This window comes from Procambarus clarkii, chromosome 73 (genome assembly GCF_040958095.1).
Source record: "Procambarus clarkii isolate CNS0578487 chromosome 73, FALCON_Pclarkii_2.0, whole genome shotgun sequence".
NCBI lineage: Eukaryota > Metazoa > Arthropoda > Malacostraca > Decapoda > Cambaridae > Procambarus > Procambarus clarkii.
Window position 1 is genome coordinate 20,915,699 of NC_091222.1, and position 27,999 is coordinate 20,943,697.

A 27,999-nucleotide genomic window follows, 5' to 3' on the forward strand; every position below is an offset into this window, starting at 1 on the left:
CATCTGGTGCAAACAACAGAAGGATACGCGTGAAGTTGGATAGCTGCTCCCGCAAGTCAGACCTTATCACTGCTGCAGTCGCTAGGAAATCCAAGGTTTATGTGAACGAATGTCTTACCAGATTCAGACAAAATCTCTTATTTAAACTACGTGGAATTCGCAATAGATCCACTGCTATTAAACATTGTTTTGTGCGCGATGGTAAAATAATAGCTAGGAAGACTGACTCTGGAAAAACTTATGTCATAACCACTGAGGCACACCTCACTTCTTTCCTGGATGACTGTGGGATATCAGCTGAATAACCAGAACATAATTTGTAGTCTCACATACAACCAAAGTGTACTTAAGCTCTGCCTTTCCTTTCCAAAGGTGTTTATTTTTATTTTTATTTTAATTTTTACTTTATTTTTTGTTTGTCATCTTTGCCTGTTTTATACTCTTAATTATTTGTTCTTAGTTAATCCCCTTGTCACTAAACCTAGGGCTTTTTATTACCCTGTTAATTAACCATTACTAAGCTAATTATCTTCAAGATCATTTTTTTATGATTATTATTATTTTTCTTATTATTTTTTATTTTACATTTATATTGTCAGTCTCTACTGATTTTTTGTGTTTTATTTTATGTAACTTCTGTGTCCTCCCTGGCTATCTATTGGATCTTTATTTTACTTCTAAATTGTTACTATTTTATTGTATCTGCTTTTATTCTTGTGTTTTGCTTTATCGTGTATCTTGTATCGTGATCCCTCTGCATCTCTATGCACACTGATATTGATCCTGATCAAAATCTTCTGTCTCATATCTATACCAACCAGCACATTGATCATCATTATTGTAAGTATTTCACAGCACACCAGGCTAAAAACAAACTCCAAAATAGCACCTGTCTATCAGTTTATAACCAAAATGTTAGATCACTTGGTAAACATTTTGACGATTTAAATGCACTACTCACAGCACTAGGTACTAACCTATCGTTCATTATTTTAACAGAAACTTGGCTAAATAAAGACTATACCCAACTCTTCAACTTAGCTGGTTATAAAGCCATTCATAACTGTAGGCCTAATAAAAAAGGTGGTGGCACAGCTATATATTACCGAGATACATTTATCTGCAACAGTGTTATTAGTGACAGAGATGACTACTGTGAATATACTTTTGCTCAGTTTACAATTAAATCCCTTAAATCCTCTTTGACTATTGGAGCCATCTATAGATTTCCTAATACTAACATAGCTTCTTTCTCAGACAACCTAAGGAATCTTATTATAAACAACAATCTCAACAAAAACCACATCATTCTGGGAGGAGACTTTAATATTGACCTGGGTCAACAAAACTGCTCTCAAGTTGACTATTTCCTTAACAGCATGAACTCCTGTATGCTAATCCCCACTATCACCAAACCTACCCGAGTCACTCAAACATCAGCCACTACCTTGGACCACATATGGACAAACATAACAGCTCCCCTTGTATCTGGTATAATCTACGACAGAACAACTGACCACTATCCTACCTTTCTCATAGCGAACATGGACATAACACCACCAAAAAGCAAGAAATTTTCATTTAGGCTACACAGTGAATCAGCTTTAGACAATCTTACAGAGGCACTTCACAATATTAACTGGGATTCTGAATTCATTAATACCCATGATATAAATTCATTAGCTAACCTCTTCCTCTCCAAAACTCTAAGCCTCTACAACCTTCATTGTCCCCTTCTTACAAAGCAAGTAACTGACAAAAGATTAAACAATCCATGGCTCACAAATGGCATTCTCAACTCAATCAACAAGAAACATGAATATGAAAAGAAAGTTAGGATTGGCCTAGTTTCAAGGGAAGTAGCTAAAAGGTACTCATCAATGCTTACCAGTATCATAAGAAAGGCAAAACTTGCATATTATGTGAATAGATTCAATGAAGCAAAAGGTAACATGAAAAACACTTGGAAAACTATCTCTAGTATCCTAGGAACTAAACAACACTCACATAACCAAATAAAACTCTACAAGGATGGGGATATACCGTCAACTGATTTAGAAATGGCAAATGAATTTAATAGTTTCTTTTCATCGGTTGGTGCTAATCTTGCCAGTAAAATCCCACAGACTCAGACACATATTAACACATATCTCTCAGGCAGCTATCCAAACTCTCTTCTCCTTTCACCAATCAGCCCGGCAGATGTTGTGTCCATCATACACTCTCTAAAAACCAAGGCAGGGAACACCAGTGAAATTCCGTCCATTGTGTACAAGAGAGCCTCCCATGCCCTTGCCCCACCCATAGCACTACTGTTCAACAAATCTATAGAGTGTCACACCTTCCCTGATATCCTCAAAAAAGCAAGAGTAACGCCAGTCCATAAAGGAGGCAATCCGGCGGACATAAACAATTATAGACCAATATCAAATCTACCCATTCTATCAAAAATATTTGAAAAAATTATTTACAAACAGCTCTATTCCTACCTCGTAAAATTCGACATACTCAGCCCCTGCCAGTTTGGCTTCCGGTCCCAAAAGAGTACCAATGATGCAATCATTAGTCTCCTTGACATTATCTACTCAGCCCTTGACAAAAATGAGTTTCCGATTGGACTCTTCATTGACCTAAGAAAAGCCTTTGATACTGTTAATCACAACTACCTCTTATTTAAACTCCAGCATTATGGAATCCGAGGCCTTGCCCTTGACTACATCCGATCCTATCTTAGTGACAGACACCAATATGTAACCATCAATGATACAACTTCTTCCACTCTACCAATTACCGTTGGAGTGCCACAGGGCAGCATCTTAGGACCTCTTCTATTTCTTATATATATAAACGATCTGCCTAATGTCTCTAATATTCTCAAACCTATATTGTTTGCTGACGATACTACCCTTATCTACTCAAACCTCAACCCACATACACTAAATAATGTTGTGAATAATGAATTAAAAAAAGTCCACTTATGGATGTCAACGAACAAACTAACATTAAACATCGAAAAGACTTACTACATCTTATTTGGAAACAAATCATCAAATGCAATTCAGCTACAGATAGACAACATTAACATCAGTAATAAAAATGATGGCAAGTTTCTTGGCCTATTCCTAGACAAGAGACTCAACTTCAGCACCCACATTCAACACATAACTAAGAAAGTCTCTAAGACAGTTGGTATACTCTCCAAAATCAGATATTATGTTCCTAACTCTGCTCTCCTCTCACTATATTATGCACTAATCTACCCCTATCTTAATTATGGTATCTGTGCATGGGGGTCTACCACTGCAAACCATCTTAAGCCCATCATCACACAGCAAAAATCTGCTATCAGAATAATAACTAACTCTGCTTTCAGACAACACTCAGCTCCCTTGTTTAAATCTCTAAACTTGCTAAATATTAACTCCCTCCACACATTCTCTTGTGTCAACTACATTTACAAAACCCTGTTCTTAAATGCAAACCATGCTCTGAAACTCTCCCTGGACAGATGTAATAGGACCCATTATCACCACACCAGAAATAAATATCTCTTTGATATCCCCAGGGTCAAACTTAATCTGTGTAAACACTCTATGCAAATTAAGGGACCTAGTCTATGGAACTCACTCCCTAGTGAATTGAAAAACTGTAAAACTTTTGCCTTATTTAAAAGCAAAACCAAAAAGTACCTAACTTCATCTATTTAGTTTCCTACACTGAGCTTTAATTTGCTCTGTACCTAGTGGTACCCAATCTCCTAATTTTTATGTAATATCAAACAACCTTATCATTGTGTTCATTGCTGTCTTCTTTTATGTGCTAGCCATATGCTGTATTGTGACTACCAATTTTTGTCAACTACCATTCAAGCTGTCATTGCAATCAATCTTATATTGTTTCTGCTGTATTGTGCCTACCAATTTGTTGTCAACTACCATTTTAAGCTGTCATTGCAATCAATCATAGCTACCTATGTGCTTTAATATACTGTACCTATAATTTTCTCTCATCTTTTTTTTTTTTTCATTCCATGTAATCTGTTATCATTTTTTTGTCTATAAATTTTGCAAGTATTTACCTCCTTAAAATTTTCTTAGATTAAGGACCTGCCCGAAACGCTGCGCGTGCTAGTGGCTTTACAAGACTGTAATTACCATAATTGTATCCTCACATTCCTTATGTACATTCTTGTATATGCTAAATAAATAAATAAATAAATAAATTTATTGTAGACAGGTTACTGACACATGTATCACAGTTCCATTGAACATTATGAATGTTCTACTGTATACATATTGTAAAGGACACAATTATGCATCATATTCGATAAAAAAAACTGCATTGGAAATATAGAAACAAATAATTTAAAATATATTTGTGGCTACACCCGGTGCTTGAATGGCCCGCGCGACCGTGTCTGGGCGATTCATGCATGAGCGACCAGGCCCTGATGATGTCACAGTGCACATTGTCCACATCCCCACAGCCAAAGTAAGTGGAATTTGGTATTTATTTTTACATAGAAATTTTCAGGGAAGGGAATTTATCATTTTATGAAGAAAAAAAACTTGGGAACACTTTATTTTATGCGCACCGGGGGAATTTCACAAACTCGGCGCAGCACGGTGGTTAACACTGATAGATGGTACATTACCTCAGCACTGATAGCTGGTACACTACCTTAACACTGATAGCTGGTACACATATGTCTGCACATTTCCCATGACCAAACTGCTTTCACTTATCAATAAGTAAGAAGCAATCAGCTACTGACAATTGACGATCTGCAATGGATGGAATTATAATGCCACGACACCAAACATTCCAAGTCATTTACCAATAAGCAAGCAACAATCTGCTACTGGCAACTGACGATCAACAATGGACGGAAATATAAAGCAACGACACCACACATATCAAGTCACTGACCATATGCTATGCAGACGACTCCACATAACTCATTATAGGTAGACAATATGAATCACAAAGCACAAAATGAAACCAATGGAATCATAAAATGGAATACATCTGGTGTATCCAGACAATGGAATCATACAATGGGAATACAACTGGTGTATCCAATACAATACCTGCTTGATGGGGTTCTGGGAGTTCTACTCCCCAAGCCCGGCCCGAGGCCAGGCTTGACTTTTGAGCGCCTGGTTTAACAGTCTGTTGCTTGAAGTGGCCCGCAGGCCCACACATCCACCACAGCCCACTTGTTCCGGCACTTCTTGAAGAAAATTATCTAGTTTTCTCTTGAAGATGTTCACAGTTGTTCCAGCATTATTTCTTATACTCGCTGGGAGGATGTTGAACAACCGTGGACCTCTGATGTTTTTACACTGTTCTCTGATTGTGCCTATGGCACCCTTGGCTCTTCACTGGCTCTATTCTGCATTTTCTTCCATGTCGTTCACGCCAGAATCTTGTTAGTTACTGTGTAGATTTGGGATCTATCCCTCCAGTATTTTCCACGTGAACATTATTTGATATCTCACTCGTCTATTTTCTAGTGAGTACATTTGGAGATCTTTGAGACGATCCAAATAAATTAGGTGCTTTATTGCATCTATGTATTCCGTATATGATCTCAATATGCCCTCTATTTCAGCAATCTCTCCTACTCTGAAGGGGAAAGTAAGTACTGAGCAGTACTAAAGATAGGACAGTACAAGTGATTTGAATAGTACAACCATTGTGATGGGATCCCTAGATATGAGCGTTCTCGTAATCCATCCCATCATTTTTCTGACTGACGCAATAATTGTTTTGTAATGCTCTCTAAACATTAGGTCGTCAGACATCATTATTCCCAAATCCTTTACATGCTGCTTTCCTACTATGGACAGATTTGATTGTGTTTTGTACCCTGTATTATGTTTAAGGTCTTCATTTTTACCATACCTGAGTACCTGGAATTTATCACTGCTAAACATCATGGTATTTCTGTTGCCCAGTCAAAAACTTTATTAATATCTGCTTGTAGTTTTTTCAAGGTCTTCAGCAGGGGAAATTTTCATGCTGATTTTTGTGTCATCTGCAAAAGATGATATGAAGCTGTGACTCGTATTTTTGTCTATATCTGATATGAGAATGAGGAAAAGCAGTGGTGCAAGGACCATACCCTAAGGTACAGAGCTTTTAACTGCATTTGAACTCGATTTTATATGGTTCACTGTTGCTCTTTGTGTTCTGTTCGACAGAAAACTGAGTATCGAGCACCTTACTTTACTGGCTATTCCCAATGACCTCATTTTGTGTGCTATCACTCCATGGACACATTTATCGAATGCCATTGTGAAGTCCGTTTATACCATATCTGCATTCTATTTTTCTTCTAATGCCTCAATGACTTTGTCGTTATGGTCAAGTAGCTGTGAGAGGCACGATCTTCCTGCTCTAAATCCAAGTTGGCCTGGAATAGGGAGGTCATTGGTCTCCATGAAACTGGTGACCTGACTCTTTATCACTCTCTCAAATACTTTTATTATGTGGGACAATTATTGCAACTGGTCTATAATTCTTTGCAAATGCTTTGCTCCCTTCCTTGTGTAGAGGGGTTATGTCTGCTGATTTAAGCACATCTGGTATTCACCCCCCCCCCATATCCAAACTCTTCCTCCACATTACACTGAGTGACAGTGCTACTGTTACCTTGCATTTCTTTATAAATATCGAATTCCATGAATCTGGACCTGGAGCTGAGTACATGGGCATGTTGTCAATTTCTCTTTCAAAATCAGCCATGCTCTTGTTGATATCAGTTATATTTACAGGGGTTTGGATATCACGCGCACACATAAAGAAATAGGTAAGCAATTGTCAAAAGAAGGCACCATGCCCAGAAGGCTATGTAGCACCTTCAAATGTGCGGAATAGTCAGAGGGCGCGAAATATTGTTAAGAATGCCAATATGAGAACAGAAACATATAAGGTGAACGATATCAAAGGTATCCGATTCACAATGAATTCTATCGAGGGACGATCGGGAAGCAAGACAAATGTCGCCCTGGAAGTCAGGACATTCAACAAGGATATACACAACAGTAAGAGGGACAATGCAGTCTGGACAATAAGGAGCAGGGCAGTGCTCCATTAAATGCCCATGAGTTAAGCGTGTATGGCCAATACGCAACCTCAACAGAGCCGTTTCCCCATTGCCGATTACGGTGGTAGGAAGACCATGGGGACACATTACTCTTAAGAGCACGCAGTTTGTTACCAGTAACAGAAGACCAACAACCCTGCCAATGGGCAAGGATGGGGGAATGACTAACTGAGTAAAAGTCAGAATAAGGAATACCTTTACGGGAGATGGGACAAGTGCGGATAGTTGCTTCAGCAGCAGCGTCTGCACGCTCATTTAACCCTTAACCCTTAAACCGCGCATATCATATATATATAATATCAGTGACAAAACCGAAATCGCGCACAGCATTTATATATGCTTTCGTGTCTAGCACTATAATTTAAACGCCCCGCCTGAGATAGGGGCAGCTATAGTACAGCCACGATCGATAGTTGCCAGATGCCACCTAGAAAAAAAATCCAGGCCAACATTCTTGGGTGTTAGAGCATCAGTATTGAGCAAGCGACCAAGCCTGGCGCACACAGCATGAGCTCACAGCACCGCTGTTCAGCTTTTGACCACAGCATCGCCCACAAATGTCATAATATACATGATACTGCTATTATTTAGCGATAATAGTATTATAGAAGACCCTGACTGTGATAAAACTGACCAGGATTCTGATAATAGCAGGATTGTGGTGATATTTAGCGCTGTGCTCCATGGAGGGAGGAGTAAGGCTGTGGGAATGAGGGTTGTGACGTCGTCTTCTGACTGTGTGTGGCTACCTTTTATTGACTGCACTCACCATACCAGCTTAGTGGTTCGCTTTGGTGAACACAAATGTAGATATTTATATATAACGTGTGTATAGGGTGAGATCACAGCAAGAGGAGTAGGTTGGGAGCCGCCATTTTGGTGAGGGAGATGTGCCGTCTGCACGACTTGTCATTTTGTTTACTGGTGGCCACTATGGTCTTTGGGCACCATACCAGCTTATTTGTGCAGGTATGGTGAATAAAACAGGTAGATACTTATACATAATGTGTGTATATAGCGTAATAACACCACAAACAATATTGTTGGAGGAGAAATATTTGTGCGTCTGGCCTTGAGGGCGGCCGTCACCAGCTGACTGTGTGAATAGCTACGTCTTTCTGCCTTTACTCACCAAGCTTAGATGTACAGTTATAGTGAACAAAACATGTAAATACGTATATATAACGTCTGTGTATAGTGAATAAATGCAAAAACAGTATTGTGGGAGGAGAATGAGGGCGAGTGAGGTGTTGTTGAGGGAAGGAGTGGCTGGCTGATGTGTGGCGGTCACTCCTCGTTGATTTTTGACTCACAAGACCAACTTAGTAGTTCGTTATGGTGAACAAAACATGCAGATACTTATATATAACCTGTGTATATAGTGTAACAACAGCAAACCTATTTGTTTATTGTTTTATGAACATAATAATTGAATCACTAATATGCACACCATAATTTTGAGTACAGTGACGATTCACACATTTTATTATATAAATATACCACAATTCACTGTACGGAATAATATTACTGCAAAAAAAACTAAGAAAAAATCAATCAGAGGCATTGAAATAATTAGGTAATACAGTAATATATTTGTGGCAACTGCCGACTGACAGCTCGGGCGAAGTAGACCTCGTCTGGCGAAAACTTTGCCAACGCCCCTTTTTTGCCAGACTTCCCTACCCTATTGCGGCTAAAATATGCCACCTACGATTTGTTTGTTATTTTTTCCGTGATCAGGGAACAAAAATGAACACTTCTATAAGACGAAAGAATTTTTTGGATTTTTTTTTTTTGCGCCTGTGGGTGTTAATTCCATTTGGGCCCCTAGCGGTTTGAGGGTTAAGCCTGGCCAAAATGGCTTTTTATTTGTGTATTTATTGCAAGTAAATGCACAAATAAGTAAACAGCAATGTTTGACCTGCTGACACAATACTACAAAAATGTATAGGTAAATATAGAACAGGAACCTAAAATAGCACCGATTGTTTAACCCCCAAGTTGTGCAACACATCATATGATGTGTTGAGTGACTTGCTATAAAATGCGCATCCCATCATATGATGTATTGGAGTACTACGCAAGATTTAAACGGCCCACGGGTACATGGGGTTCACCTCACCTTCTTCAGGGCTCTTGTAAACAGACGCCATTCATTTTTTTTAATCGTGGACCAAATTCCCAGGTGTGAGGGCCTCAGTACTGAGTGAGCCACCAAGCCTGATGCACGCAGCATGAGCTCACAGCTCTGCTGTTCAGCTTGTGACCACATCATCGCCTAAAAATGCCATAATATATACGTTCATGCTATTATTTAGTGATGATACTATTACAGAAGACCCCTGACTGTGATAAAAATGACTAGGATTCTGATAATTGCAGGATTGTTGTGATAATTAACGCTGTAGTGGAAGGAGTAATCTTGGTGGGGAGGGAGGTTGCAATGTCTGCTGACTCTGTGTGACCACCTTTTACTGTCTGGACTCACTATACCAGCTAAGTTGTTCGCTATGGTGAACAAAACATGCAGATACTTACATGTAATGTCTGTATATAAAAGCAAAAACAGTATGGTGGGGGAGAATGGTGGCAAGTCAGGTGGTGAGGTGAGGGAGGAAGTGGCAGCCAGTATGCCACTGCCACTACCACTCAGCATACCAACTTAGTGGTTCGTTATGGTGAGCACGAATGTAGATACTTATATATAATGTGTATATACAGTGTAATAACAGCAAAAGAAGTGTGAGGAAGAAGCCATTTTGGTGATGGGGTAGCAACATCTACATGATTTGTCATGTTGGTAGTGGTGGCCACTATGCTCTTTGGGCATTATACCGGCTTAGTTGAACAGTTCTGGTGAACAAAACATGTAGATACTTGTATATAACGTCTGTATATAGGGTAATAACACCACAAACAGTATTGTTCGGGGTGAAATTTTAGTGCGTCTGACCTTGAATGTGTGAGGAAGGCAACCGCCAACTGTGTGTAGCGACGTCTCTTAATGCCTGAACTAACTATCAGCTTAGCTGTACAGTTGTGGTGAACAAAACATGTAGATACTTATATATAACGTCTGTTTATAGTGAATAAAAGCAAAAACAGTATTGTGGGAGGAGAATGTGGGTGAGTCAGATGAGTTGAGGGAGGGAGGGAGAAGTGGCAGCCAGTGGCAGGCTGCCACTGGCTGCCACTGCCAACTTAGGGGTTCGATATGGTGAACACGAATGTAGATACTGATATGTAACATCTGTATATAGTGAATAGAAGCAAAAACAGTATTGTGGGAGGAGAATGTGGGCGAGTGGGGTGTTGAGGGAGGGAGTGGCTGGCTGGAGTGTGGCCGTCAGTCCTTGCTGCTTTTTGACTCATAATACCAACTTAGTGGTTCGTCATGGTGAACAAAACATGCAGATACTTATATATAACCTGTGTATATAGTTTAATAACCAACAAAGTATTTGTTCACTGTTTGATGAACATAATAATTGAATCAACAATATGCACACCATAATTTTGAGTACAGTGATGATTCACTCATTTTATTATATATCACACTACACACTCTTGAATAATATTACAGAAAAAAAACATGAAAAATCAATCAGAGACATTGAAATAATTAGGTAATTATCTCTTTGTGGCCACTCTTGCCTGACAGCTGGGAGCAACAGACCGTCTGGGATGCACGCTGAGTCAGCGCCTGTTTTTTGCCAGACTTCTCCGCCCTATAGCGGCAACATATGCCACTTAGGATTTTTTTATTATTATTCCCATGATCACTGAACACAAGTTAACAGGTTTAGAAGAAAAAATATTTTTTTTTGTATGCGCCTGTGAGTGACACATGCTAAATAGCCACACGCCATACAAGGGTTAATAATTAAGAGAATCAGTGGCTTATGGATCACCTAGAATAAATGCAAAAATGAGATAAAAATAAATCTTGCTGAATGAACTGTAAATTTATATTAAATTTAGAGCCATTTCCATGCACACTCTTTGGGAGTTATTCTATAATATTAATATATACTTATTAATGAAAAATGCATACATTGAATAATATATGATTATCAATGGCAAAAAAGCTAACTACAGGTAAGACAGAAACAGCTTAACTGCCAAAGTTGAACGTAGATAATGTCCGGCAGCGTCAACCCGTTTATTCCTGCTCAAGTCAGCTGTCCATGGGAACACGTGATCATGAGTGCGGAAACACGTCTCCCGGGTTTAATTCCACGCTGAAAGGCAAATCTTATGTAATTTCCACTTCAAATTCTATATTTGTGCATTCAGTCGCATAATCTAAAGAAATTGGAGAGTAAGATCAGCACTTCTTCTTCTTGAGATGATTTCGGGGCTTCTTTTTTTAGTGTCCCCGCGGCCCGGTCCTCGACCAGGCCTCCACCCCCAGGAAGCAGCCCATGACAGCTGACTAACACTCAGGTACCTATTTTACTGCTAGGTAACAGGGGCATAGGGTGAAAGAAACTCTACCCATTGTGTCTCGCCGGCGCCTGGGATCGAACCCAGGACTTGCGTGGGGGTTTATTTTATCATTTTACTGCTAGGTAACAGGGGCATAGGGTGAAAGAAACTCTACCCATTGTTTCTCGCCGGCGCCTGGGATCGAACCCAGAACTTGCGTGGGGTTATTTTATCATCTGCTACATAACGACAGCACATTAAGTAAATCAAAGAAATAATGGCCAATATTACTCAATCTACTTAATAAATTACTCCCGAACTTGGGGTTCGTAAGTTGTGAAGGTTGCACTCGATCAGAAGCTCGCAGAAGGGCGGATGCTCTCAAATTTGATCGATGTAAACTATGCAGTTTCTGAACATCTTGATACCAGCTAGATAATATGGCGAGTCTTCCCCTCTCTGCCTCCCCCATCCAGTGGTGCATGCGCACTCACGCCATTGCTAGAACTCCATGTATAAATTATAATATTTCAAACAGAGATCCGAATGGATGGAGACGTGGTTGACGAATATATGTCATAGTATGGGGTTTGATGTAGTAAATGATATTTCATAGTGTGAGTAAATTAATTTAGATGATGTTAACGCACGAGAATATTAAGAGTGGAAATCAAGTGCAGGCGATGAGTCACAATAACGTGGCTGAAGTATGTTGACCAGACCACACACTAAAAGTTGAAGGGACGACGACGTTTCGGTCCGTCCTGGACCATTCTCAAGCCGATCTTTTTATTTACCAGAACAGCTGATATTTATTTATTTATTTATTTTATTTATTTATAGATATACAAGAAGGTACATTGGGTTTGTGAGAATACATTGGATAGTACAGTATTTACATTCTTGTAAAGCCACTAGTACGCACAGCGTTTCGGGCAGGTCCTTAATCTAGCAGATAATTTTAAGTAGGTAATTTCAATCAGAATTGATAAATGATAAAGATACATTACAAGAGAAAAATGAGATGAGAGAGATAAGTAGGTATATTAAAGCACATTGTTATATTAAAGCTCTGATTAATTACATTGACAGCTTGATTAGTAATTTAAACAAGGTTAATAGACACCATACAGCAGATTGGCAGCACATATAAGACAGCAATGATCACAATGGTAAAGATGTTCAGATTGGGTACATAAAGATTGGGAGACTGGGTTGTGGGAACCGACCTGTGAGATTTATATTTATTTAATTTATATGAATTTATATTTACGTTAATTTATATACTTCGATAGCAATTTGTATAATGATAAGTGGACTGTATTTCTGCAATAATCTCTTAATCTCACAAATCGATCCTCTACACATTAGGGGGGTTTATTATATTAATATATATGCAGCCAATCAAACTACAGTAATAGCTACATACATTGATGAGGTTCCTTATCTTATAGTACAGCAGGTTAGTCCACCAGGTATAACTAGGGTGTAGACACCAAATTATCCTCTTTGAGGTAGCTTCCATATCACCCAGTAACTGGTGCACAAATCTTGCATCCTCGTCTTGACCTGTCAAAAGTGCGCTAGCTTTAGTTTGAGGCTTCCATGTGATCTAACCGGGTCACCCTATATAATGACATTAATGGCCACTAATGATAAATAATGGGTTTCGGAAAGAACACTTAACTTGATTTGTTGACAGCGTGTTGACAGATGGTACACCTTTGGTATCCATAACACTACGTCCAAGTAAAATTAACAGGAGCCGAATTTGCTCCCGTGTGAGCCTCTGGTCTCGTATAACAATGGTTGTTTAACACTCCATACTATTGACGTTACTGGCCGACATTGTCCAGAATGATAGGAGCCGAATTTGCTCCACACGTCTCGGAGGTGACACAACAATGGCTGCCCTCCTTCCTCACTCACGCCTGGCCTACTTTGTCTAGATTTCAGAAAGTGATAGAAGGGTCACATTTACTCTACTTTAATATTGATAATTAAGTTAATTTATATAAGATGTTTTTATGATGGTAAAGTCCAAAGACTAATGTATTTAAGAATAATTCCCAGCAAAATAGCTGGTGAATTATAATAGTATGTGGTGATGATATCCCGTTTTCTATAGACGGTAATTCCACTACAAGTTACGTTTTCTATGGGTAACTTGTTTATACAATACAGCTATTATCTGTATGATTATTAAATGGTGTCGGATTTTCCGACATAATTCCCCAGGGGGCTGCTCACGGGTCGAAGTCCTAATTAGAACAGACGAACACCGATACTCCTCCATCGAATTATTACATTAATTTGATGTTAGTAGTTAGTAATCACACATTTGTGTGTCTGTTCGTACAGGACGGATGTCCCGTACTAGAGTTGTAGGGGTTAGAAGTCTAATGCGATTTCATTTCCCTGTCAACTCTTGAAAGGCTAATATTCAAGCCTTATTACATATTATTTAACCCAGAAGACTGGATGTGATCAAGTACTACAGTCAAGTATGATTCAGGGACTGCAGTGAGATCAGTGACATTAGATATAACTTGAAGTTTCTTCAGGTAACTGGTCACTGATATATAAACACTGAGGCCCATGGAATACATCTTGATTAAATAATAAATGTATCAAATCAGTCATCAGATTTATTGGGGTTTAATTTAGTTAATTGATTCAGAAGATTGAATAGCTCATCATTAAAGTAAAGTATGGTTCTGAGACTGCAGTGGGTTCAGTGACATTGGTCGCAGTGACTTGTAGCTGTTTTAGGCTACTGTTCACTGATTTGCCACTGAGGCCTCATGAACTCATCTCCAGCTTTAAATGATGATACTAACATCAACCTCTGTTGGTATAGTCAGCTGTAATCTCCTTAGTATAATGCTACTGGAGAAATATAATCAGCTGACAAATTTAGATTTCTATTGGTATTGTTTATCTGCAGGCTTAGGTCTCCTCAGGCTTGATACTGGGCCTGAGAGTAATTTACCTCCTGCAGAGTTTAACATGGTTATACCCTGATATTTAGTAGGGCTACCAATGAATCTATGACAATAGTCTGTCCCTACAAGGAGACCGAAGTCGGTGAGGTGATCAGACTTAATATTATCTGCCAATTTTATTCCTCTATTTCTCAGGAATTTGGCTGTTGCTCTCAGACCTTGAACTTGTAGGTCTACTGGTATTTTGTCCACCACAATGGCTTGTACTCGACAGACGTACCTGCCTAAGCGTACTGATGGTTGTACCACCTGGCAGACTTGAGGTCCTGCATCTGTTACAAACCCTGAGATGTTGAATGACATCTGGGCTACAGGCCTTAATTGTAATTCATCTGCCAACCTTTTAGTGATGTATGTTCTTTGGGATCCTTGGTCAAACAACCCACGGGTATGGACCTTGGCCCTCTTATTCAGGATGGTAATTTGGGCAGTAGGCAAAGTCGTATTACCTTTAGACTTTGCCGATTGGACACTCTTTGTTGGTTGCACCTTGCAGTACTGTACTGTGGTGGGAATGCTATCTTCCACCTTGGGGTTTGGAGACGTTGTTTTGGTGTCTCTGCACAATGCTGCATGGTGTTGACCTTTGTTACACCTATTACAGGTGTGTAATTGGGTATCACAGTCCTTGATGTTATGTTTCCTGAGGCACCTCGTGCAATGTTGCAAATCTTTGAGTCGCTCAACACGGGCGTTACTATCAGGAAAATTAGGGCAGTGGTACATTGAATGTTTCTCATTGCAGAACAAACATGTTCCATAGCTTCCTGTACCCTTTGGTGTCATGTTCTTGGGTGACACAGTAACTATAGGCTTGGAGGGTCCCACTGCATATACGCCCACACTGCTACTGTTCCACTTTGGTGTTGAATTATATTGTCTAGATTGATTTGGAGTACCTTTGGTACTCTGTAATTTACTATTATTGGTTTCTGAGGGTTTACTTGGTGGTTTTAATTTGTCATGTGTTCGTAATTGATGAACTACTGACTTTAAACCTTCAGATATTTCATTCATGGATAAGATGCTTTTATTGTAATGAGCACTTATTTGTCTCAATATGTCCCTAGGTATTTTCTCCTGGACAATTATTTTCAAGACCCACTCAGCCCCGTTTGTATCTGCTGTCAGGCTGAGGGCATTGATCAATGATTCTACCTCCAGCTTGAAGACTTGGAGTGAATCAGCTGAAGCCTCCGGTGGGGGTAAATGCAACAGCTCATGAACTAAATGTGATGTTCTTACTTCTGGATCAGCATAATTATCCTTGAGGAGTTTTACTGCCAGATCATAGCCGTCATTAGTTAATCTCAGATGGGATACTACTGTTTTAGCCTCACCTGATAATTGACCTTGCAAATAAGAGAATTTACTACTCTTTGGTAAAGATTGTTTTGAGTCTACAAGGTCAACGAATTTGTTCCAAAATTCATCCCAATCTTCCTCATCTTTTCCTGAGAAAGTGGGTAAATTAATTGGAGGGAGTCGAGCTTCTGCTTGACTCGTATTAGATGCAACTGTTGTTGTTGTTGCTGTTGCCTTGTTCTGGGCAATTAATTTGGCATAAGGCTGTAACGTGGCCTGAGTGTGATCTTCAAAATTCGCAAGATCAACCATAATGTCGTCTATTTCTGTTTCTGATAAATTGGTATTGGCAAGTTCAGCCACATATGTTGCTATTTGACATTTGATTTGCTCAAATTTACCTGCAGCTGCTTGATAATAGCTTTCCAGGTCAGCATAATCAACTGTTGATTGTTGTGACAAATCTTCACATTTCTTGATCTGTCTTGTTAAGTGGCCTTTAAGACCTGCAAGGGTTCTTTTCATTCTCCCTGCATTATCCATACTGGCTAGTTGGTGAAGCCTTGTGGGGCTTGTACTTGGGCTGCTCATAATACTGAACAAGCACTGATGGTAGCCTAGGGTAAATTCTGAACTCACTAGGCAATAATCCTACCTCTACTAGAGGTTAGCACTTAAAATTAATACACATTATATGTATACAATCATACACACTAATGATTTGAGTGATAAACCAGTGTCACTGGAAGTACCTTTAGGTTAGCTCTTCTATATCACCCTAGGATGGTAGAGACACTAATTAATCACTCAAAGGTGTAATGATCATAAGTAAATTATTATATATACAACTCAACTCGAGTTGATAAAAATTACACCCAAAATAGGGTCTGCACCATTCATTAATGGTGTTAGGTTGTTGAATATAGTACAACTGACTATGGTAATAATGGGACTAGGATGAACGATAATAGTTCAACTAGTCATATCCTACCCTGTTGTGGGTTGGCAATTAGTAAATACACTGTGATCACTAGTGCAATATATATTAAATAATTCTCTATTTTGGAGAAATAATATACACAATTATTGATAATAGCCTCTTAATTAGCCTCTATGAAACTTCTAATATTATCTAGAAGTATTAAATATTATTAGTGACCTCGCGAAATAAACTCCACAAAATTCGTAGATAATCTCTCGCGAAATGTAACACCACGAAATCCGTGAACAATCACGCGAAGACACAGTCACTAATTTGGATGGCTTCTATATTAGCGCTGTCATTTCACAGAATAACACGCCACCAATATCTGTGGGTGTGCATGAAACCGCTGACGAAGCTGATCTGGGCTGAGGGAGGCTCCTGAGCTCCCACGAGGCTTCGCCGCTGTCTTTGACTGGCTTTGTTTAAATAACACTGCACTAGTATATTTAATGAATCCACTGGTTAACTGGTTCATCCGGTACTAAGATGACCAAATGTGGGTTCAAAGGACCGAATATTCCGGTTCCGAAGGTCCAAATAATTCGGTTTCGAAGGACCAAATAATGTGGGAACCGACCTGTGAGATTTATATTTATTTAATTTATATGAATTTATATTTACGTTAATTTATATACTTCGATAGCAATTTGTATAATGATAAGTGGACTGTATTTCTGCAATAATCTCTTAATCTCACAAATCGATCCTCTACACATTAGGGGGGTTTATTATATTAATATATATGCAGCCAATCAAACTACAGTAATAGCTACATACATTGATGAGGTTCCTTATCTTATAGTACAGCAGGTTAGTCCACCAGGTATAACTAGGGTGTAGACACCAAATTATCCTCTTTGAGGTAGCTTCCATATCACCCAGTAACTGGTGCACAAATCTTGCATCCTCGTCTTGACCTGTCAAAAGTGCGCTAGCTTTAGTTTGAGGCTTCCATGTGATCTAACTGGGTCACCCTATATAATGACATTAATGGCCACTAATGATAAATAATGGGTTTCGGAAAGAACACTTAACTTGATTTGTTGACAGCGTGTTGACAGATGGTACACCTTTGGTATCCATAACACTACGTCCAAGTAAAATTAACAGGAGCCGAATTTGCTCCCGTGTGAGCCTCTGGTCTCGTATAACAATGGTTGTTTAACACTCCATACTATTGACGTTACTGGCCGACATTGTCCAGAATGATAGGAGCCGAATTTGCTCCACACGTCTCGGAGGTGACACAACAATGGCTGCCCTCCTTCCTCACTCACGCCTGGCCTACTTTGTCTAGATTTCAGAAAGTGATAGAAGGGTCACATTTACTCTACTTTAATATTGATAATTAAGTTAATTTATATAAGATGTTTTTATGATGGTAAAGTCCAAAGACTAATGTATTTAAGAATAATTCCCAGCAAAATAGCTGGTGAATTATAATAGTATGTGGTGATGATATCCCGTTTTCTATAGACGGTAATTCCACTACAAGTTACGTTTTCTATGGGTAACTTGTTTATACAATACAGCTATTATCTGTATGATTATTAAATGGTGTCGGATTTTCCGACATGGGTAGCAAAAGATACAGATGAACAAGATTTATAAACACCATACAACAGATTGGCAGCACATATAAGAAAACAGCAATGATCACAATGGTAAAGATGTTCAAATTAGGAACATAAAGGTTGGGAGATTGGGTAGCAATTGATACAGTGCAATTTTAAGGCAAAAAGTGAAAAACTATGAAGATGAAATTAGGTACTTTTTAGTATTGATTTTGAATGATGTAAAAGTTGGACAGCTTTTCAATTCAGTAGGGAGTGAGTTCCATAAACTGGGTCCCTTTATTTGCATAGAGTGTTTACACAGATTAAGTTTAACTCTGGGGATATCAAAGAGATATTTATTTCTGGTGTGGTGATAATGGGTCCTATTACATCTTTCCAAGAAGAGTTTCAGACAAGGATTTGCATTTAAGAACAGGGTTTTGTAAATGTAGTTGACACAAGAGAATTTGTGGAGTGAGATTATGTTGAGCATGTTTAGGGAGTTAAACAAGGGGGCTGAGTGTTGTCTGAAAGCAGAATTTGATATTATTCTGATAGCAGATTTTTGCTGGGTGATGATGGACTTGAGGTGGTTTGCAGTGGTTGAACCCCATGCACAGATACCATAGTTGAGATAGGGATAGATTACTGCATAATATAGAGAGATGAGAGCAGAGTTAGGAACATAATATCTGATTTTGGAGAGTATACCAACTGTTTTAGAGACTTTCTTAGTTATGTGTTGTATGTGGGTACTGAAGTTGAGTCTCTTGTCTAGGAATATGCCAAGAAACTTTCCATCATTTTTATTGCTAATGTTTACATTGTCAATCTGAAGCTGAATTGCATTTGTAGATTTGCTTCCAAATAGAATGTAGTAGGTCTTTTCTATGTTAAGTGTTAGTTTGTTGGTTGACATCCATAAGTGGACTTTTTTTAGTTCATTATTAACAACACCATTTAGTGTATGTGGGTTGGGGTTGGAGTAGATGAGGGTAGTATCATCAGCAAACAAAATAGGTTTCAGAATGTTAGAGACATTAGGCAGATCATTAATGTATATAAGAAAAAGAAGAGGTCCCAAGATGCTGCCCTGTGGCACTCCAACAGTTATTGGTAGAATGGGAGAGATTATATTATTGATGGCTACACATTGGTGTCTATCACTAAGATAGGATTGGATATAGTCCAGTGCATGGCCTCGGATTCCAAAATGATGGAGTTTACTTAAGAGGTAATCGTGATTAACAGTATCAAAGACCTTTCTCAGGTCAATGAAGAGTCCAATTGGAAACTCATTTTTGTCAAGAGCTGAGTAAATTATATCAAGGAGACTAATAATTGCATCGTTGGTACTCTTTTGAGAGCGGAATCCAAACTGACAGGGGCTAAGAATGTCGAATTTTACGAGATAGGAATAGAGCTGTTTGTAGATAATTGTTTCAAATATTTTTGATAGTATGGGTAGGTTCGATATTGGTCTATAGTTGTTTCTGTCTGACGGATTACCTCCTTTATGAACTGGCGTTACTCTTGCGTTTTTAAGGATATCAGGGAAGGTATGACACTCAAGGGATTTGTTGAACAGCAGAGCTATAGGTGGCGCAAGGGCATGGGAGGCGCTCTTGTATACAATGGATGGGATTTCACTGATGTTCCCAGCTTTGGTTTTTAGTGAGTGTATGATGGACACAACATCTGACGGGCTGACTGGTGAGAGGAGAAGAGAGTTTGGATAGCTGCCTGAGAGATATGTGTTGATATGTGTCTGAGTCTGTGGGATTTTACTTGCAAGGTTAGCACCAATTGATGAAAAGAAGCTATTAAATTCATTCGCCATTTCTAAGTCAGATGACAGTGTAAGGCCATCCTTAGAGAGTGTTATCTGGTTGTGGGAGTGTTGTTTAGTTCCCAGGATGTTAGAGATGGTATTCCATGTGCTTTTCATGTTGCCTTTTGCTTCTCTGAATCTAGTCTCATAATATGAAAGTTTTGCTTTTCTTATGATACTGGTAAGCACTGACGAGTACCTTTTGACTACTTCCATTGAAACTAGGCCACTCCTAAATTTCTTTTCGTATTCATGTTTTTTGTTGATTGATTTGATTATGCCACTTGTGAGCCACGGGTTATTTTTTCTTTTATCAGTTACTTGTTTGGTAAGGAGGGGACAGTGAGTGTTGTAGAGGCTTAGAGTTTTGGAGAGAAAGAGGTTAGTTGATGAGTTTATATCCTGTGAATTATTAAATTCAGATTCCCAGTTAATATTGTGGAGTGCATTAGAGAGATTGCCTAAAGCTGATTCACTATGTAGCCTGAATGAAAGTTTTTTGGTTTCTGGTGGTGATGTGTCAATGTTTGCTATGAGGAAAGTAGGATAGTGGTCAGTTGTTCTGTCATAAATTACCCCAGATGTAAGGGGAGCTGTTATATTAGTCCATAGGTGATCCAGGGTAGTGGCAGATGTTTGAGTGACTCGGGTGGGCTTGGTGATTGTGGGGATTAGCATACAGGAGTGCATGTTGTTACGGAAATAGTCAACTTGAGGGTTGTTTTGAAGACCCAGGTCAATATTGAAATCACCTCCCAGAATGATGTGATTTTTGTTGAGATTGTTATTTATGACAAGATTCCTTACATTGTCAGAGAATAAAGCTATGTTGGTATTAGGAAATCTATAGATGGCACCGATAGTCAGGGAGGATTTAAGGGATTTACTGGAGAACTTGGCAAAGGTATATTCACAATAGTCGTCTCTATCACTAATGACACTATTGCAAGTGAAGGTATCTTTGTAATATATTGATGTACCGCCACCTTTTTTATTAGGCCTGCAGTTATGAATGGCTTTATAACCAGCTAAATTGTAGAGTTGGGTATAGTCATTACTTAGCCAAGTTTCTGTTTAAATGATGAAAGATAATTTAGTACCTAGTGCTGTAAGAAGTGCATTTATATCATCAAAATATTTACCAAGTGACCTAACATTTTGGTTGTAAACTGATAAGCAGGTGCTATTTAGGAGTTTGTTTTTTGCAAGATTTGCTGTGTAATACCTGCAATAATGATGATCAGTGTGCTGATTTGTGTGGATATGGGACAGAAGATTTCGATCTGGATCAATATCAGTAAGCATATAGATAAGATAATGTCACGATACAATAAGATAAGCAATTTCAGGAACAGATGAAAACTAAATCTGCTGTAAAATAGAAAGTTATTATAGGAAAACACAGCAATATAATAATATAACAATACAATAAGAGCTTACAAAGTATTGAGTCTGCTAAAATTAGAGAATAATTATGGCAAAACACAACAATAAATGCAAGTAAACAAAAGAATTGAAACAATTAGAGGTAGAATAAAGGTCACTAGATAGCCATGGAGGATACACAAATTTGGTGGAGAGAACAAAAAAATCAGTAGAGACTGTCAAGATGAATATATAAAAAAAAATTTGATAAATGATAATTGTAAAGTAAAATAATCTTAAAGATAATAAATTTTAATTAGCTTAGTTTTAACCTATAATTAGAATGAACTTAATTAAAAGAACAAAATGAGATCAATAATTTATTTCAATAAATGACATAGATCAATACAATTAAATTTACAATTTAAATGGAATAGGGTAAGATTAGATTTAAGAGTAAAATTTTACAATGAAACTGAGGTAGATGCTTGCATAAGTGCATGGAGACTTGATGGATTATTTAGGAAATTATATGAATGAGAGAACATTAGGAAAATGGTAAGGCAGAGACAGCACCTTAGACAAAGTTAGATTAAGTTAGGTTAGGCTCAGGCACTGAAAGAGTTATTTTAAGTATTGGCATTGGTCGGGTTCAGGTTTTCAGATATACCACAATCACTCAGGAAGGCCAGTAGTTGTTGGTCACATTTTATTTCATATCTTTTTCCTGCACTTTCCTTCTTCGCAAAAATCGTTCCATTCCTAGTGTAGCACTGCTTGATAAGACCAGGGTTTTGTTTGCGAATTTGACGCAGCCTGTAGAGGAGGGATCCACGCTGCTTTGTAAGACACTCATTTATATAGAGGTTGGTTTTATACTTAGCAGCTGATTGTATGAGGTCAAACTTCGCAGAGGGATTTGCAAGTTTGATGAGCATTCTCCTGCTGCTACGGGGATTGTTTTTATCGATCCTGATAGCTGATTTGATTTCAACATTGACTCTGATCTTTGAATTAATTAGGGTGTGGGCTATGTTACAACAATTCTCACCTTGTTGTTCATCAGGTAGATCAGTAGAGCTAATTATCAGGGAGTCATGAAGTTGTTGTTGCTCTTGGTCATCTTCGGAAGCCGCCTGGTGAATCTGAAGGAGATTGATCTGTTTTTCCAGCTTTTGAAGGAGGTCACTTTGAGCTGAGAGGGTTTCCTCGGCCTGAATCTTATGTATTTGATCCATTGCACCATTTGCAACAGTTTGTAAGTTGAGAATTTCTTGGTTGTTGTTCGTCGACGATTCAAGGAGACGGTCTATGGTTTGTTGTTGTCGGGTGACTGTGGTTTGGAGGGCCGAAATAGCTTCAGATTGCATTTGCACAAGGTTGTGCAGTTTCTGAAGCCATGGGTTACTTCTGAGAGGTTTGAAGTTTAGACAGGGAGCCATAGATTAAATGAATTCTACAGCTAGAGATTCGAGGTGAGTTGATGGGGGGGGGGGGGGGGGTGAGGAGGGGGAGCGGATGCTGTGTTTACCAACATCGGCGAGGGTTGCAGCGTTGCCAGTGTTCTATTCAGATCTCTAGGAGTAATGGATCCAGAGCGAGAGGCACCCCTACCTTGCTTGTTGTTATGTTTGGGCATGTTTTCAGCGATAGATTCTTGGTAGTGTTTCTAAAGGTAGATACTTGGTGAATTATAGTAGGGATGGGCGTATAGGGAACACTTGGCAGAAGGGTCGTAGAAAGGCAGGCGAAAATTGGTTAATTTTGGTTGATTACTGTTGAGGTTCACTGTGAGTTATGGCATATTAAGTCTCCATGCACTTAATTCATGCTGGGCAGCAGTTAGGCCATGCAACGTTGAGTGGAGACGAAATTAACACGAATTTTCAGCAGCAGTGTCGGAGCCGGTGCCACCCGCCAGCGTTTCCCGCCCTAAAACCCATTTCCCGCCCTAAAACTGATAGAGACTGTGCAAATTATTTCCAGTAAACTACCACATATTATGAAATGAAAGTAAATCTATTACTAATAGATTATCCTTAATGAAACTGGATTCAATTCGATCCATTAATATGTGGAACTTATTCCCTCTAGCCGGGTGACTGACGCAACACCATGGGCATGATTGCTAGAAGTGATGTGGCATTCTACGCCTCAGTTCTCTAATTTGAATGTGAATATACTACTGGTTAATAGTGTTAGTAAATTATAATGCCTAGTACAAGAATTACCTCCTGTCGTACTAGGGGTTAGTAATAAAATGTCGGAAATTTCTAACAAGACCTGGAGAAATTCATTCCCCTGCAACGGAGGTCGTAAAATTATTCATCCAGGTGGAATCAGAGATATCTAACACCTAATTGAGCTGTTTGGTCTACCTGTCCCTGAAAATGCTCACTACACCTTCTAAGGTGGCCCCTTGTGGCGATGCCCTTCAAGGTAGGACTGTGACCTGGTCAGTGATAGTCCTAAAAAAAATGGTTATGGGCGACGAGTGTGGTACGAGAGTTTGGGTCGCCTGCGTACTGGGTTGTGCAGAATACCAGTCAGCTGGACAGCAGATAGTCAACAACTTTGTCCATCAATTGTAGCTGAAATTGGTATTGTTTCCTTCCAAACAAGATATTCTCTGGGTCTTGCAGTATTGGTGTATTCTTCCTCACAAGACCACGATAATTCGAACTGATGAGTGCTCAGAATTGTAAGTTTCCCGGGAACAAATCCGTGTCCAGCCAGCTAGCAATGGCGCCGGCAGAAAGTCTATATAATTGATGATAGAATATATCATCTGCACACAATTATACTAATATTTCATTGAATAGTTTAAAAAATACTAGTACCTTTAGCATCACGTAAATCGGGCGAGAACAAGAATATTCCACATTCAAGCACGATTTCGCTAATTTCTAAGGGAACGTTTTCCCACTTGGAGCCAATAATAATAGGACAAAATGGTGAGGGTGTCTGGTGCGAGGAGCGTTCCCCCCTCAACGCACGCTTCTATCAAATAATTACAAAAGGCACAGCAGCAGTAATCAGTTACTCGGAGATAATAGAATCCATCCTGCACTAAAGATAGAGAGTTCAGTCATTAAACAGTCCAGTTAATAAAAGTATCTAATCGTATTCGTTCACATTTTATGCTGTTCTTGGTGTAGAACTTCTTAGTACATGTTTCTTCTATGATACAGAGAACCCAGGTTGTGGGTGAGATATTATATATACTCCAATATCAGGTGCTAAATATCACCATATATATATGCATCTATTTATTGAAATTTATCATACCGTCCCTAACCTATTCTAGCCTATATAACTAAGGTGTTAATTGTGGGTGTAATGTAGGTCCCTTCTAACCTTTCCTCAGACTCTGAAACTACAGGACGATGATGTTGCTCTCCTGTGTCAGGTTAGGTTAGTTTGGTTGTATCTCTAATCCTCACTTATTTTCTGGTTCACCTTGGCTAGGCCAACGGTCGGGGGCCCGCCCTAACTAGATGGTCTCTCAAGGATTTACCTCGTTTCCATGCGATCATGGGCGGATCCTTAGGAAAGTTTTACCACGAGGGGTGTTCCTCGTAGGTCTCACTTAACCAGGACCAGACTACCGACATCTTCTTCTCGAATTGTTTCGCTAGGCCTGGAAAAAACAGGGTGGGAATAATCCATTTCATGTCCTCAGTCCTCGGCCTAGGTGGTTCAAAGAGTTGGGTCCTTGTCTTCCCTTGCAGTTTTTCCTGGGAGGTGTGCAGAATCTCTTTGAGGAACACCCTTTTCCTGAACATGTCCCACAGGTTTTTCAGCTGGGGATCCAAGGTTTATTCTGTGCAGTTTATCCTCTTTAAGAATAGGGCAAGCGAGTATGATAAAGATTTTTAGAGTACTCGAGGGTGACTCGAGTCAAACCTTAGGTAGGTATGTAGATTTTTGGTTTGTAGTATGCCTTCGTCTGAAGGCATCTACCGGTCCGATCTATGTAGACCGTAGTATCCAGAAAATTAATTGACTTTGCCAAGTGGTCGTGTTCTAGCGTAAACTTCAAATTGGTGTGAACTGTGTTCGCCTATGTGAGGAGAGCCTGCAGGGTCTGGTCTCTATACATCATTATCCCAAAGATATCAAAACATCTGAAGTAGATTAATTAATGGAACATCTTGTCTACAGGTGCTCAGTTTCATGAAGGCAGCGTGCATGAAGATTTCGGCAATGGCTACGCTACTGGATGCGAAAATTGTCGTATCATTAATCTGTGTATACGCTCGGCCTTCAAATTGGAGGAGCGTTTCCCTGGTGACATGATGGATCGCTTCCTCTACCAAATCCCTCCTGGGTGGTCTCCATAGTCCTGCTTCCTTCAGTTCTGTGGTTATCTTGTTTGTTCGTTTTGAAGAACGCTGCTAGCAAGATGCATAGGGTTTTTAAATAATTTTTTTTAAATAGATTTATCATTTAAGTAGTTACCGATGCACAAAAAAACTTAATTATAAATCTTCCCCAAGTTTCAAATCTTTATATCTCATAGCATCTCACAGGAGGAGGGTAAGAACATGTTATGACGTGATCTTATCCAGCGTGAGTAACCTACATGGGGGCGGGGTCCCAAGGTAATTAAGGATCATGCAGTGTAAGGGGAGGAGGGGAGATGATATTGGGGTACTGCATCGTAAAAGACCTGAAGAGTTGCAGGAAATATGTAATGTGAAATATAGTTTTAACCTTTTTAAAAATTACTTTCATTAAAAAAGTAACATTCTTATAGGTAAAACCCTAATCATTACAGGGTTTAAATTTAACAAATAATATTGCCGGTAGATTTAAAAATAAAATGTATTATGAGATGGTAACATTCGCGCTTAGAAATAGATGTAAGCTCTCATAATGCCTCATTCAGGGATTATTCACTGATTAGTGCTACTTGTTTATCAGTTCACTGTATGCTTTTGCTTCTGAAAATATGAATTTGTAAGTTGAAACTCGTGTGGGGTATTTAACCGACGATGTGTATCGTAATAAGGAATCCTGCCTTGTGTATGGGGTGAACTGCATATCCTGCGACTACTATGGAATATCAAGAGACCTGGCAGAAAAATACACATGTTAAACTTTTTGAGCTTGGACAATTTAAGGACCGGAATTAGGACCGTCTGAAACTCTCTTTGGCAGTGTGATATATGTGGGTGCTGATGTTCAGTCTCTTGTAAAGGCCAAGGAACTTCCCTCATTTTTATTGGTAATGATAACATTCGCTATCTGAAAGTGAATCCGATTTGATGATTTACTACCAAATAAAATGTAGTAGGTATTTTCAATGTTTAGTGTGTTGGTTGACATCAATGAGTGAACTTTTTTTAATTCATGGTTGACAATATTATTAAACGGGGGGGGGGGGGAGGGTCAGAATAGATAATGGTACTATCATCAGCAAATAGTATAGGTATATTTTATATATATCTATTTTATGGTATAAAATATACTATATACTATTACTGTAGTTTTCCAACCTGCTCTTATTTTGCCCCAGGACAATTGATACATATAATCGCGGTTTTGGGCTTAAAACTCGTAGACGCCTAAATTTGCACGGTTGTAAATAATGTAGGAATTCCACAACTGAGGATTTCAAGTAATCTTACACATGGCCCAGTGTTATTGCCGGATTAAGTAATTTAAAGGCTTTATATGATCTCCAAACGCCACCAAATTCCCCAGAGGAAGTAGGGTCATCATAAACTTGTTCCAGTATTAGTTTATAGTTCACCATTGATAAACAATTTCAACCAGTTTCTCATCAACAATATTTCCACGTAATGTTATACTGGCCGGGTGTTTGAGCCCAAATCTATTAAAAAATAGCCAAATATATTTTCTCATAAATAACTATAAGGTTTGGCAATGACCTTTTTATATATTTCTATAAATTTCTTCGAACCGTTTTCCAAATATTTGGCATCCCAATGTCTCAATTAGGGAAAAGTCTTTTGAATTCATTAATAAAATATGCGAGGCATTTAGACTTGTATTTAGAATATTTTGTAGGGGAAAAATATATTTTGCGTTATCAGTATGGCAGAAACGTTATGATGACACCTTCAGGTAAAAATATCAGATAGTTTTCGAATTTGTGCCATCAGTAAAGAGTTACATTATTACTGTATTAACAAGGGAGATTTATAAACTTATTCTTCTAACGAATCGATAATACTCGAATGTGCAATTATTTTCCTATTAATTTGGGAATTGTTCATTAACGCCGGATAACCCTCACCACATATAATTATTGGAGTTAAATTTTCGTGGTACTTTTGTACCAGTTTGCCGCATAAGAATGGTTTCCCAGCATTTGAATAACCGGCTATTATCATCTATCAGTCCCCCATCTGTTATCATCTATCAATCATCATTTATCACTCCCT

The 27,999-nt window shown here is 38.8% G+C and overlaps 1 protein-coding gene across 1 annotated transcript in view; it reads left to right on the forward strand.

The window, feature by feature from the left end:
* The window catches only part of LOC138356632 (integumentary mucin C.1-like), a 58,226-nt gene extending 32,297 nt beyond the window's left edge, over positions 1-25,929 (forward strand). The window contains exons 3-4 of the mRNA XM_069312822.1: positions 5,615-5,640; positions 25,751-25,929. Of these exons, the coding sequence (XP_069168923.1) occupies positions 5,615-5,640; positions 25,751-25,929 (205 nt within the window). The remainder of the gene's footprint in view (positions 1-5,614; positions 5,641-25,750) is intronic.
* The last annotated feature ends 2,070 nt before the right edge of the window (positions 25,930-27,999 follow it).